The 13,128-nt window shown below is 56.3% G+C and overlaps 1 protein-coding gene across 20 annotated transcripts in view; it reads left to right on the plus strand.

Moving 5' to 3' along the window:
• The window catches only part of LOC142002359 (protein unc-13 homolog A-like), a 131,729-nt gene that overhangs the window by 73,674 nt on the left and 44,927 nt on the right, over positions 1-13,128 (plus strand). For all 20 annotated transcript variants that reach the window (XR_012642648.1, XR_012642658.1, XR_012642654.1 and 17 more), the window contains 8 exons: positions 501-634; positions 1,046-1,131; positions 3,262-3,388; positions 5,963-6,059; positions 7,349-7,492; positions 10,408-10,491; positions 11,973-12,050; positions 12,484-12,572. Coding sequence is in view for 7 of the 20 variants with exons in the window: in XM_074978419.1 (XP_074834520.1) it covers positions 501-634; positions 1,046-1,131; positions 3,262-3,388; positions 5,963-6,059; positions 7,349-7,492; positions 10,408-10,491; positions 11,973-12,050; positions 12,484-12,572 (839 nt within the window). In the remaining 13 variants the exon portion in view is untranslated. The remainder of the gene's footprint in view (positions 1-500; positions 635-1,045; positions 1,132-3,261; positions 3,389-5,962; positions 6,060-7,348; positions 7,493-10,407; positions 10,492-11,972; positions 12,051-12,483; positions 12,573-13,128) is intronic.

Below are 13,128 nucleotides of genomic sequence, written 5' to 3' on the forward strand. Positions count from 1 at the left end.
AACAAAGAGCAGGGATGAATCAGATGCAGTGGTTGGAAGCTGCGGGGAGAGTGGGAAGGTAGCTAGCCTGTGAAGGGGAGGCTAGACCCCAGATGGGGCACCCCTTGGGCTCCTCTCCCCAAGATGGATTGGAATGACTGACTGCCTGCTGTACTGATACCTCTGCACCATGCTGTGTCTCTGTCGACTAATAAATGTCCTGTTCTACCTGCTGAATGAGAGTCACTTCTGGCTGCGGGCTGCAGTGCTTAGGGATTCCTGAGCCCCATCACAGGAGGGACTGGGAGCCTGACATTAGACTGACCCGATGCCTTGCTCTGTGGCAATGCTGGGAGCAGCCATGCCCTGATCCCCAGAGGATGGGCTGGAGAGGAGCTATCTGGTCATGTCCCTCGCTGATTTCCAGGGCAAAGGAAAAGATTTGTGCCTGGAATCTCAGCTGAGTTCCCACACGCCATTAACTCGAGACTCCCCACTCCCCATCTTTGGGCTTTTTCCAGACCAAGAAAGGTGAGGTCCCCCCCGAGGAGCAGGGGCCCAGCATCAAGAACCTGGATTTCTGGTCCAAACTCATCACGCTGATTGTTTCCATTATTGAAGAGGATAAGAACTCCTATACGCCCTGTCTGAACCAGTGAGTACCACCTCGGGACCAGTCTCCACAATCCTGCCACCACCAGGCAGTAGCAGTAAAGCTGAGGTCTGAGCTGGTGCATACACACTGCACTGGGAACACCAATGTAGGTAGGATCCATGGGGATTCTGCCACAGCCTGGGGACAGACCACCACTGGGGACTTCCCTCCGTGCACCTCCGTGCCCAGTTCTGAGCATGTCCCTCCATTGGGATTCCCATCACCTGCCTGTCTGGCACTGAATGGCATCTCCTGGGTAAAGCCCTGGGTGGCCCCTGGGTGTTCTGTTAGTCCCATGTCATCACTGGGCCATGGTGGCCCAAGGGAGTCCCAATCCCTCTCTCTCTGCTGGAAGTCCTTGGCTGGGGGTTTATTCTCTAACAGTTGGATTCATCCATTCTCCCTGGCCAGGTTCCCCCAGGAGCTGAACGTGGGTAAGATCAGTGCTGAAGTGATGTGGAACCTCTTTGCTCAGGACATGAAATATGCAATGGAAGGTGAGTCCCTCCTGGGTTGCATTCTCATGCCCTTCTGCTTCTTGCTGGGAGGTGCTGAAGGATCCTCCTGTTCCACCAAACCAAAGCCACAGCATCCCCCAACTCCCTGGTGGTGCCCCTGCTGCAGATCACTGCAGCGGCTGCCTTGGGGACATGGCATGTCCCCTGCTCTCTAAAGGAGTCTCTGCTGGCAGCGCTGTCACATGATGCACAGCTGAGCCACTCCGGATACGCCCAGTAAAGAGCAGCACCACAAGTAGGTGCTCAGCTGACGCAGTATGAAACCACCAGGGAAGGAGGCACTGGCTGCAGGGGCTGGGGAGGAGCCCAGCCTTGGTCGTTTCTTGAGGGAGTCACAGCTGGAGTCCCCTCTCTGCAGGGGGCACAGCAATTTCAGTTTAGGAAATAGAAGCATTAAGGCACCTCTCAGGCTTCTTGGTTTCCGGGCTGTTTTTTCCACGCCTCATCCTCCAGCCATGGGCCTCCATTTGGCTCAAGCCTTTATCTACCAGCCAAAAGGGCCCCTGTGGTCAGTTAGGTGCTTAGTGCACATCCTTGGAGGTATTTAGGCTCTGAATGCCCACAGAGCTGCCAGACTGGCTCAGATCATGGACCATCTTGTCCAGTAGCCTGTCTCCGACAGTGGCCCATCGCAGTCTCAGGGAGTGTGCAGAGCAGGGCAGCTGGAGTGCGCCCCCCATCTTCCCCACCTACTCTCTGGCAATTAGAAGGGTTGAGTTGCCCTGAGCATGGGGGTCCCTGACCAGCTGGGCCGATAGCCATTGAGGGACCTGTCCTCAAGGAGCTTGCCCAATTCTGTTGTGAACTCTGGTATACTTTTGACCATCGCAACATCCCCTGGCAAGGAGTTCCACAGGTTAACTCTGTGTGTGTGTGTGTGTGTGTGTGTGTGTGTGTGTGTGTGTGTGTGTGTGTGTGTGTGTGTGTGTGTGTGTGTGTGTGTGTGTGTGTGTGTGTGCACGCGCGCATGCAATAATATTGCCTCTGTGTATTACATCTGCTGTCTACTAATGTCCTTGAGTGAGCCCTGCAGTAACCCTCAAACTCAGGTGAGTGGTTTTTAGAACTTCTGTCACCAACACCACACAGATTCTTCTGGGCCCCAAAGGGTCCAGCCACAGTCCCCATTCAATATATACTCGGATCTTACCCAAAACCAACACGCTTGCCCAAATCCTTCAGATGTAAACATCTAAAGGTATTTTTACAAAGCAAGAAAGAACAGAGATAGAGAGAAAAATGGTTAAAGCAACACTTTACATACATCAGTGGCAGCTGTTGATGCAGGCCAGTCATGTTCTACGCTGATTCTTGAAAGTCCACTCCATAAAGGGTAGGATTCCAGGTTACATGGTTTTAATTACTGGAGAACTGTAGATTGGTCCAGCTGGGATCAGCATGCTGGAACGTGAATCCTTGGACAGGAACAAAGGACAAAAGATTTTCTCAAGACAAAAGACTTCTTCCTCAACATGGATGCTGCTAAGCCCCTTTTATAATTTTCCCCTGTGGAGGGAAAAAACCCTCTCTTCTTCCCATCAAGCCCTTGAGGGTCAGCATCACCTGACCTAGGTGAGCCACTGTGGCCAAATGCCATTGGTGGCTGGTTTTGGTAGCATGCCTCAGTCATTTACGTGGCAGATGCAATGGATGTCTGGGCATCTGATTTCAATTCTTTGCTCAGCCCAGGTCACCTGACCAGTGGGCTGTGTTCCATTGACAAGTCCCACATTTCTGAGATGTGGATTCGACATCTGGTTTCCAGCCCTTTGTTTAGCCCGATGTCCTGGCTAGGGCTGGGTTCACACCTCTAGTTGTGAATCTTCGTACTATACATTGTTAATACAACTACAGAGCTAAAACCCACAACTCTACCTACCAACATGCTACAGACATAGAAGCAGCATACACAGCTTCAGGGCATCCTCGGCTTCCATTAGAACCCCACACGCTGTGGGGCCGATATATGCACTGGATACACAAAATGGCTTCCACACCCAATAAAAAAGTGCTGTCATATGACACTGAGCCAGTCTTTGGGAGCATAGGAGGGAGGGGCACTGAAGAGAGCGATCCCCCCATGACCGACCACTCTCCCCTCCCCTTCAGAGCATGACAAGCACCGCTTGTGTAAAAGCGCAGACTACATGAACCTGCACTTCAAAGTGAAGTGGCTGTACAACGAGTATGTGACCGAGCTCCCTGCCTTCAAGAGCCGTGTCCCCGAATACCCCGCGTAAGTCTCACTGCTGTGGGGAACTGGTTGGTGGGGGCAGCCTCGCCTCTCAGGCTGGGTCAGAGCCATGAGGGCCCAAGAGGGACGAAGCAGGGCCAGGGCTGCCCCTTTTGGCTCAAAGCAGGAGGAGGGTCCCCAGGAGCCAGACAGGTGCTCTTCCGTGGGGCCCAGTCTCAGAGACTGCAGGGGCAAGTCACGGGTGTGAGAGAGCTGTGTATGTCCAGGCATCGGCACACAGTGCAATCGGGCTGGCTCCCTGCTGCACTACCATGCCCATGGATGCTGGGTGAGGAGACCCAGGTGCCACTCAGCACTCATGCAGAAGAGGCAGGTGCATGTAACCTCTCCACTACGGGATTGCAACACTGGACGAGACACACGGCTAGGGTGAGCACACGTCATGCTTTGGCAGGGACCCGGATGGTTGTGGCATAAGTGGGCACTTGCCCCATTAGCTCTTGCCAGCTGTGAATGGGACAGATGCCCACTTTTGCCAGCAGGTGAGGCTCACAAAGGAGCATTGGAGGTGGGGGGTGAGCAGCACTGGGGGCAGGTGGGGTTTGGGTAAGAGGTAACACCTGCCCCCCATTGGAGAGACAGCAGAACTCAGGCAAGGTGTGACCTTAGTCCAATGCATGGAGCAGACTGGGCTTGGACACAGGCTCAGGAACTCAGGTCAACCTCGGACAGGGGTGCAGAGAAGGGATGGGGCTTGGCGGGGGGGAGGGGAGGAGAGTGAAACAGAAGGGCGAAGAGGAGCAGGGTCTCACCACCCTGTGCCCATCAGACCTATCCCCCTTCTGTTCTTCACCCCCTGCCCCAACGCCCCGCAAAGTGGGGGGCTGTGTGTGGAGCTAGAACTGGACCTGCCGCCTGGATGTGCCAGACCTGCGCTCACTGGTGCTGAGTACCCAGCTGCCCAAGCGACAGGAAGGACTGGCCACCCTGAGTGCACGTCTGGCTGTGCCGGGGGCAGGGCTCACCGTGGGGCTGGCACTGTCAGTGTCTATTGCCTTGAGCCAGGCCAGCTCTTGTTGGCCAAGCATGCCACTGTTCAGACTCTGCTGCAGGGGCTGCCCAGCAGGTTCCCTCACCCCAACAGGAAGTGAAGGGGCCTGAGTGATAGATAGCTGCAGGCGCCCAAGGGCAGGTGTCAGATCTACACAACAGACCTGCAAGCTGAGACAGAAACCAGCAGCTGCCTCCCTGGGGATCCTGGGGACTGGCTCCTCTGGCACCCAATCCAGTGTTCGCTCTGCCCAAGGCTCTCTGAGCTCCTGGGAGGTGCTCCACGGGCCCAGGGGGAGCTGTCCTTTTCCCAGCGGGTCATTACGAGATACGCTGAGCTGTCAGTTTTCTCAGCCAGTGGGTCTGCAGCCCTCTGGGGGCCTGGGGAAGACAGACCGACCCTCCCAGGTGCTGTAGGACTGAGCGACTGGGCCCACTGCTGCTTCCCACTGCTGGGGCTGGACATCAGGGGTTAAAATTGTCTTCCACGCCCAGGTGCCTGCTCCAAAGGGCAGGGAGCACCTGGCCCCCACAGCTGAGAGGAGTGGGCCTCCAGAACTGAGCCAAGGAGCTGAGTGCCAGGCACAGGGAGGAGCTGGGTCCTGGCTTTGCCCACTGCCAGTTGTCACAGTCACCTCCTTCCTCCAGCACTGGGCCCAGGTGGGGGTCTGTGGACAGAGTGAGCTGCGCAGGTCCAGGTTTGAACATGTGAGGCCTGACTGCTGGAGGCGCTGGCCTTGGGAGGGGCTCAGCACCCTGGAGCGTGAGAGGATGGTCCCTCCAGCTCTGAGCTCAGGGCGATGGGGTGCAGGCCAATTCCCCTCTCGCCTTCCAGGAGCAGCTCTGGAGACGCCACTGGGCCCATTTGTCTTTCTGCCCATGTGGGGGTGGTCCCACTGGCTATTAGTGGAGCTGGCCTGTTCTCCTGGGTGTGCAGGCCTGGGCTCACTGGAAATGAGGGTCAAGGGCACAGACTCCTGGTGCTCCGGGGTTGGTGCATCCACAGGGGAAATGTTAACAGGTGCTCAGCAGGCACTGGCAGCCTAACTCCCCCGGTCCCTTGCCCCTCAGCACCTCTCGTCCGCCTGTGCCCACTTCTCCCCATCCCCCAGTGCTCTGCCTGCTGGGAAACAGCTCTGGCATAGCTGTGGGACGATGCTCTGTGCAGGAGGCTGAGGCTGTTTGGCAGGGTGGTGGGGGGAGGTCTGGGGCAGAGGGAGATGCTGAGCGCACACACACCCTACCTGAGGAGAGGTGAGAGGAGTGCCGCTGACAAGTGTGGAGGAAGAGAAGCCATCTGGGTGGATTGGAAGCCAGTGAAGTAACCGCCAGTTCCACCATGGGTAAAGGAGGGCAGATGCTGGCTGGGAATCCCTCCTCCCATCCGTGGGCCAGGGCGGGACTGGATGTATAGGATGCTGTGGGGTGCAGACCGCACGGCAATTGCCTGTTGCAGTAAACCAGCCTGTTTACCTCCCCTCGGGGGCTTGCTGAGTCCTTAGCCCAAAGAGTGGGAGGCTGAGCCCTGCCCCTGCTGCCCCAGTGTCCTGTCTCTTGCTCTCCCAGCTGGTTCGAGCCCTTTGTGATCCAGTGGCTGGATGAAAATGAGGAGGTGTCCCGGGATTTCCTGCATGGAGCACTGGAGCGGGACAAGAAGGACGGGGTACGGTACCAAGCGGCCGGTGTGCTGGTCCCTTTACATTGCCACCATGGCCCCTGGCCACTTGGGCTCGGCAACAGTGCCAGAGAGCAGCTGGCCTCCAGCTCTGCCCCTTCCACCCCAGGCCCTGCCCCATCCAGGGCCCAGACCTGGAACAGGGAGATTTTTAAATGACTCTGATCCTGGCCCAGAGGGGAATCCTCCAGCCAGCAGGTGGGCTTCTGTCCTGCCTAGCCTCTGAGTCTCCAGGCTGTCCCTACCCATGGCTGCAGTGCACAGGGTTTTCCATCAGGGACAGCATGCAGCATCCAGCCCTCGAGTCAGGCCAGCTGGCAGGGCAACCCCGGTGCCTGTACATAGTGCTCACTGCCCTGTGGGCTCAGTGGGCCAGGTGGAGCACATGAGTATCAAACAGCTGGATTACAGATATGCATGTGGACACAGACACATCTCACAGAGCTGGAAGGGACCTTGGGAGGTCATCAGCTCCTGTCTCTGCCCTCTTGGCAGAACCAAGAACCATCCCTGATTTTTTTTTTTTTTTCTTTCAAATCTATTTGCCTCAGGCCCCTAAATGGCCTCCTCCAGGACTGAGCTCACAACCCTGGGTTCACAAGGCCAAGGCTCAAACCTCCCCAGCAAACCACTGCTCCATGGGATAGGAAACCAGCCAACTTGCCCAAACTGCACCCCTCTTCCCCCTGCCCTGATGCCATGCAATGGGCAAACCCAGCAACAGCTGGAAAGGGGGAGGAGCTGAGCCAGGCTATCCACCAGAGGAGGAGTTGGGCCCAGGCCACGTGTTGCTTGGGACCAATTAATCCCCCTGCCCCCCTGCTGGTTTTCATTGTGTGCTACCAATGCCATCGTGGGTTGGTGCTGGGCCTGGGCAGCGCTAGGTGCGTGACCTCTGACCCTCCCACTTGCATCAGGCAGCAGCAAGCACATGGCTTGGCTTCAGGGAGGAGGCCAAACTTGGCATCTGGATTTCTGATGAGAGAAGAGACCTGGGAAAAGGGACTCCTGCGTTCTATTTGGAGCTTCACTCCTGATACTCACGTGACCTTGAGCCAATCACAGTGCTGCTGTGTACCTCAGTTTCCCCCATCAATACAGTGGGGTACTCGCTTTCCCAAAATAATTTGGGTTGCACAGATGAAGGCAGCCCCTAAAGCCAGCACAGCAGCTGACTCTATGACATATCAGTCAGGCCCTTGGCTTTAGCATGAGCCCAGAAAATAACCCACTCTTTCCTCTGCTCTGCTCTGCTCCCCCTTTGTTCCTGGCTCCAGTTCCAGCAAACGTCTGAGCATGCGCTTTTCTCCTGCTCTGTGGTGGATGTCTTCTCCCAGCTGAACCAGAGCTTCGAGATCATCAAGAAGCTGGAATGCCCTGACCCCCAGATTGTGGGGCACTACATGCGGAGGTTTGCCAAGGTAGGGATCCCTGGGGCCAGAGTACCAGGCTGGGTCCAACATGGCCCTGCCTGTGTCCCACGCTGTTGTGATCCTCTCAGTTCTAGCTGAAGCAGGGCAAGGCCTCAGCTGGAGCAGTATCTGCTGCCTCTCAGTTGATTGTCAGTGCTCCAAAGTGCTACCGAGGTACGGCTGCTGCTCGCCTGGCCAGTGCCAGAGCGGTGCACCTGGACTGCAGTGCCCACTGGTGAAGAAGGGAAGGGGCAGGGCTGGGCTGTGTTCTAAATAAAGGAGAGTCTTTGCTGAGGCGGCTGGAGCCAGGAAAAGCCTGTGATCACCCCAACCCCTCGCTCCTGACTAATTAAACACTGCCAGTGTGTGTCTGCTCTGGTTCGCATTGGGTAAGTCAGGGCGCCCTCTGGACTTCCATGGGGTGACACCGGTGTGGGAGGGGCCTGAGCTGCACATGGGCTGGAACAAGCAGCTGTGCACTTTGCTTGTGTCCTGGGGCCAGCCACAGAGCTCTGGAGGAGCAGTGGTTCTAGAAATTGCCTCCTGTCCGTCTGTGTCTCCAGTGCAGCCTCCTAGTTGAGGCAAGGGCAGGGACGAGATTCTCCAGTCTCAGGTCATGCCTCGAATAAAGCAAAGAGACACTGGATGATTGGAAAAGGGCAAGTGCAATCCCCATCTTTAAAAAAGGAAAGAAGGACAATCCAAGGAACAATAGACTGGTCAGCCTCAACTCAGTCCCTGGAAAAATCCTGGAGGGGATCCTCAAGGAATCCATTTTGGAGCACGTGGAAGAGGGGAAATTGATTAAGAGGGCCATGTCTACACAGACAGCCTCGGTCAACAGAGGTCACTCTCGACAGAGAAACCTCAGCAGTGCCTCTGTTGACAAAAAAAGCACACAAAAGCAGATCAAAAGAGCAAGCCACTCTGTCAACAGAGATGGCTGACTGGAAGCTCTGCAAGCAGGGCTGCCCAGGGAACCAGAAGCCCTCTCTGTTGACAGACGTGTCTACACAGGCACTGTTTTGAGAAAACACCATTAATAGAGGTGTTATACCTGATTGGGAACAGGTATAATGCTGCTGACTGAACAGCTGCGTTTTGTCAACAAACTCTCGACAGAGCTCTTTAACCATGTAGATGCTGGGTGAGTTGTGTCAACAAAAGCCCAAGTTTGTCCACAGAAGCTGCCAGTGTAGACAAGCCCTAGTAGACAACATGGATTCATCAAAGACAAGTCATGCCTGACCAATCTGATTAGCTTCTATGATGAGGTAACAGGCTCTGTGGACATGGGGAAGTCAATGGATGTGATATACCTTGACTTTAGCAAAGATTTTGGTACAGTTTCCCATTCTTGCCCAGAAGTTAAGGAAGCATGGATTGGATAAATGAACTGTACGATGGATAGAAAACTGGCTAGATGATCAGGTCCAACAGGTAGCGATCGATGGCTCAGTGTGTGGTTGGCGGTTGGTTTCAAGGGGAGTGCCCCAAGGGTCAGTTCTAGGGCCAGCATTGTTCAGCAACTTTATTAATGACCTGGATGAGGGGAAGGATTGCACATTCAGGAATAGGGTCCAGAGTGACCTAGATTAATTGGAGGATTGGGCCAAAAGTAATCTGATGAAGTTCAACAAGGACAAGTGCAGAGTCCTGCTCTTGAGATGGAAGAATCCCACACTTGGGATGGAAGAATCCCAAGCACTGCTGCAGCCTGGGGACCAGCTGGCTAAGTAGAAAGGACCAGGGGATTACCGTGGATGAGAGGCTGGATATGAGTCAACAGTGTGCCCTTGTAGCCAAGAAGGCTAATGGCATATGGGGTGCAGTAGGAGGAGCATTTACAGCAGATCTAGAGAAGTTATTATTCCCCTCTATTCAGCACTGGTGAGGTCTCCTCTAGAGTATTGTCTAGGTCTGGGCCACACCAGTATAGTAAATCCCTCCTGCAACCCCCATGTAACTCAAATTTTCAAAAAAGTCAAGGGAAGACAGGAACCAGGCTGCTGTCTGTTTCCCGGCTCCCCCAGGCTTGCAGGAGCCAGGAAACTGACCAGCCTTGTTCCCATCTCCCTGCTGCTTGTGGGACCCAGGTGCAGCCAAGAGTCAGGTTTCCCGCTCCTGTCAGAGTCGGAATTGCATTAACCTGAGGATGCGCGTATCTCGAGGAGGTGGATGCATTGGAGTGGGTCCAGTGGAGGGCAATGAAAATGATTAAGGGACTGGAGCACAGGACCTATGAGGAGAGTCTGAGGGATTTGGGCTTATTTAGTTTGCAGAAAAGAAGTCTGAGGGGTGATTTAATAGTGGACTTCAACTTCCTGGAGGGGCCTCTTAAGAGGCTGGAGAAAGGCTGTTCTCAATGGTGGCAGACGGTAGAACAAGGAGTAATGGTGTGAAGTGACAGAGGGAGAGGTGTAGGTTGGATATTAGGAAAAACTACTTCACCAGGAGGGTGATGAAGCACTGGAATGTGTTACCTAAAGAGATAATGGAATCTCCATCCCTAGAGGTTTTTAAATCCTGGCTGGGATGACTTAGTTGGGGTTGATCCTGCTTAGGGCAGGGGGCTGTACTCTGACCTCCTGAGGTCCCTTCCAGCCCTGGGATTCTATGATTTTGGTCTATAATTCCAAAGTTGTGGGAAGCAAAGAGTAGGAATGGGGGTGGCAGGTTTTCCAGTGACTTCCCCTCCCCAGCCTGAATAGTTCCACTGCTGCACAGTCCTGACCCATAGCAGGGGCTATTTTGCTGTGTTTACAGCTCTGTAGCTCCAGAGTGACCTGCTGGGGGCTCGTTTCAGACCAAATCTGGATTTCACAGCTTTGTTCCTTTCACTTTCTCTTACTGTGCCTTCCTTGGCCCGTCCGGCTCTCTCGCTGGTTCTCTCGCCCTCCCATCTGGACCACTCCTGCCTACAGACTATCAGCAATGTGTTGCTGCAGTACGCTGAGATCATCTCCAAGGACTTTGCTTCGTACTGCTCCAAGGAGAAGGAGAAAGTGGTGATGTATCCCCTCCTCCGGTCTTGCTCTCTTGCCTGTCACCCGCTCTCTGTCACGGGGTCCCTGTGCTGCCAGACCCCCTGGAAACAGTCAGTGCTCGTCTGCTCTGTGCCTAGTCTGCCCCCTTCCTCTTCTCCTCTCTCTTCTCAGGATTGCCAGGAAGGGCCCAGGCCCTGCTGTTTGCCAGCTGCTCTGGGGGCTTATGAGATGTTGGAGCCCCTGCTGCTCCCCACTGCACTGACCCCCCCCACCCCCAGGGCAGACTGAGCCCCCAGCAGCATCCCAACCCCCAGGATGTATTGGGTCCACATGGGCTGCTGAACTTGGCAGTGGGCCCCTGTCTCAGCAGTGGGCAGACCCAAAGTGCATCCCATCCAATCCCTAGTAGTGGCTGGGGGGGCTCTGGATCCACACCCAGCTCTACAGCTCACCCTGCAGGGTGGGAGCCAAGAGACACATGGTGCGCAGGAGCCTTTCACACTGACTCATGCTTACACACCCCCCCCCCCCCCCCCCAAGCAGCCATCACACTCATTTCCATGCATGGGTGTACAAAGCTCCATTCCTCACCCAGGAGACGAACCTGTGGAAAGTGGGTAAGGCAGTGCCTGTTTCTCCTGCTGATGCCGGTGTAAAGCAGGAGTCAGTGCCCCCACGTGATGTAAGGAAGCGCGAAGTCAGGCCCTGGGGGACAGACTCCTTTGCCCTGCTCGTCAGTCCATGCGCTCTGATGTAACTAACAGAGCTGCCCACTGCCGCCGTGGGCTCTGGGGGTGTGAGGGCACCGCTCTCAGCCCGACATACCTGAGGGAGTTTGCATCCTCAGGCTGGGAGACTAAGCTCACCTCCATTTCCTCTGCTGGGGTGCAGCAAAGGGTGGATTGGGCCCAGTGTCTACACTGTCAGGCTGTCAGCCAGACGAAGGGGTGGAACAGTGACACGGCCCTGCCCCACGGCCAGCAAGCCCTGGGCCTTCCGTGCAGGGCCAGAGAGCTGGGAGTTCCAGCCCTGCCCTGTGTGACCTGCTCCCGTGAGCGGGGAGCACTGGGTCTTGGGAGTGCGCCACACCCACTCCATGCATGGCCAGTTCAGTCAGGGAGATGAGTGAACATAGGATGTGGAATCTGGGGGCTCCTGTGAATGGGAATGGAGCTGCTGGCTCAGACCAGAGCCCCTCCTCCCTCCCATTGAGTCCTGTGGGCCAAGGACCCCCTCCTGGGAAATGCTCCCATGCTGACCACTCCACCTCCCCAGCCCTCCAGGGTCCTGCCACACGGGCACTTGCCCTGCTGATGCCAAGGCCAGGGCTGCCCAGCCACCCCCAGGCTGGGAACACAAGCCCTGCTCTGGGAATGAGGAGATCTGAGGCTGACTCCCCAGGGGACTGCAGCTGGGGGAGCTGTGAGCGCCCCACACCGACTGCAGCCGGGGGAGCTGCGAGCGCCCCACACTAACTGCCTCTCTCCCTGCTTGCCCTCTAGCCCTGCATCCTGATGAACAACATCCAGCAGCTCCGTGTGCAGCTGGAGAAGATGTTTGAAGCCATGGGGGGGAAGGAGGTTTGTACCATGGGTGGGCCCGTCATGGGTGGGTGACAGGCCCTGATGCTTAAGGTGACATTTTCATACGTTGGCCCCTTGCAGGGCTCTGCAGTGGTGTGTGACAGGCTGATGGACTCCCCAGCCCCCAGTGGGGAGCCACTGGGCCCCAGGGAAGGGCAGTGCATTGCCCCCGGCAGCTGAGCAGAGATGCAGTCTCGTGGGGCTGTGCAAGACCCAGTGAGCCATAGACAGCTTTTGCTCTTGCCCTGCCTGGCTTTCAAGCCAGCCTCCATCCAGGAGGGACTCAAGTGGTGCACACTCAGGCCTTGCTTCCCAGGGCATCTGGCACATTCTGGGGCCCCCGGGCCTCCAACGGCCTGCGTGACCTCCAGTGAGAGTGCAGCCTGTGGAGGGGCTGTCTGACTGTTAACCAGACATGTCCTCCCTGCAGCTGGATGCAGAGGCCAGCGACATCCTGAAGGAGCTGCAGGTGAAACTCAACAACGTTCTGGACGAGCTCAGCCGAGTTTTTGCCACCAGGTATGTTGAGGGAGAAGAGCAGGAGATGGCAGAGAGAGACCTGGGGGAGTTGGGGGAGTTGAATCCTCAGGGTGCAAGGCACAAGGTTGGGCCCCACTGCGCTGCAGAAGGAAGCTGTGTGTGTGGTGATATGGGGGTGAAAGCCAAGGGTGATATTCAGTTTTGGGGCAAAGGGACCATTGTGTGCAGGGACCAGGTGACTGGGACCAGGTTGTACAGGGATGTGGGGTCCTGCAGCCTGCCGGGAAGGGGGGTCCCCCAGAGCCTGTGGTCATGGGGCGGGTGGGAAAAAGGTGGAGGGAAGTGACAGAACAGTGTGGTTTTGGCGCATGAGATAGCACATAGGGAGGGGCAGGGCCTGGGTTGCAAGGCAGAGCAGGGCGTGGGGCGGCACATCGAGTGGGAGGTAGGGTGGGGCAGGGGGCAGGGCATGGGGCAAAGTGTGGGGCTGGTCAGAGGGTAGGGCTTGGGATGGCACGTGGGATGGTGTGGGGTGAGGGAAGAGATAGGGCAAGGTGTGGAGCGGCAGGTGGGACAGCGCGTGGGATGGAGGTTG

This window comes from Carettochelys insculpta, chromosome 27 (assembly GCF_033958435.1).
Source record: "Carettochelys insculpta isolate YL-2023 chromosome 27, ASM3395843v1, whole genome shotgun sequence".
In the NCBI taxonomy this organism is placed as follows: Eukaryota; Metazoa; Chordata; order Testudines; family Carettochelyidae; genus Carettochelys; species Carettochelys insculpta.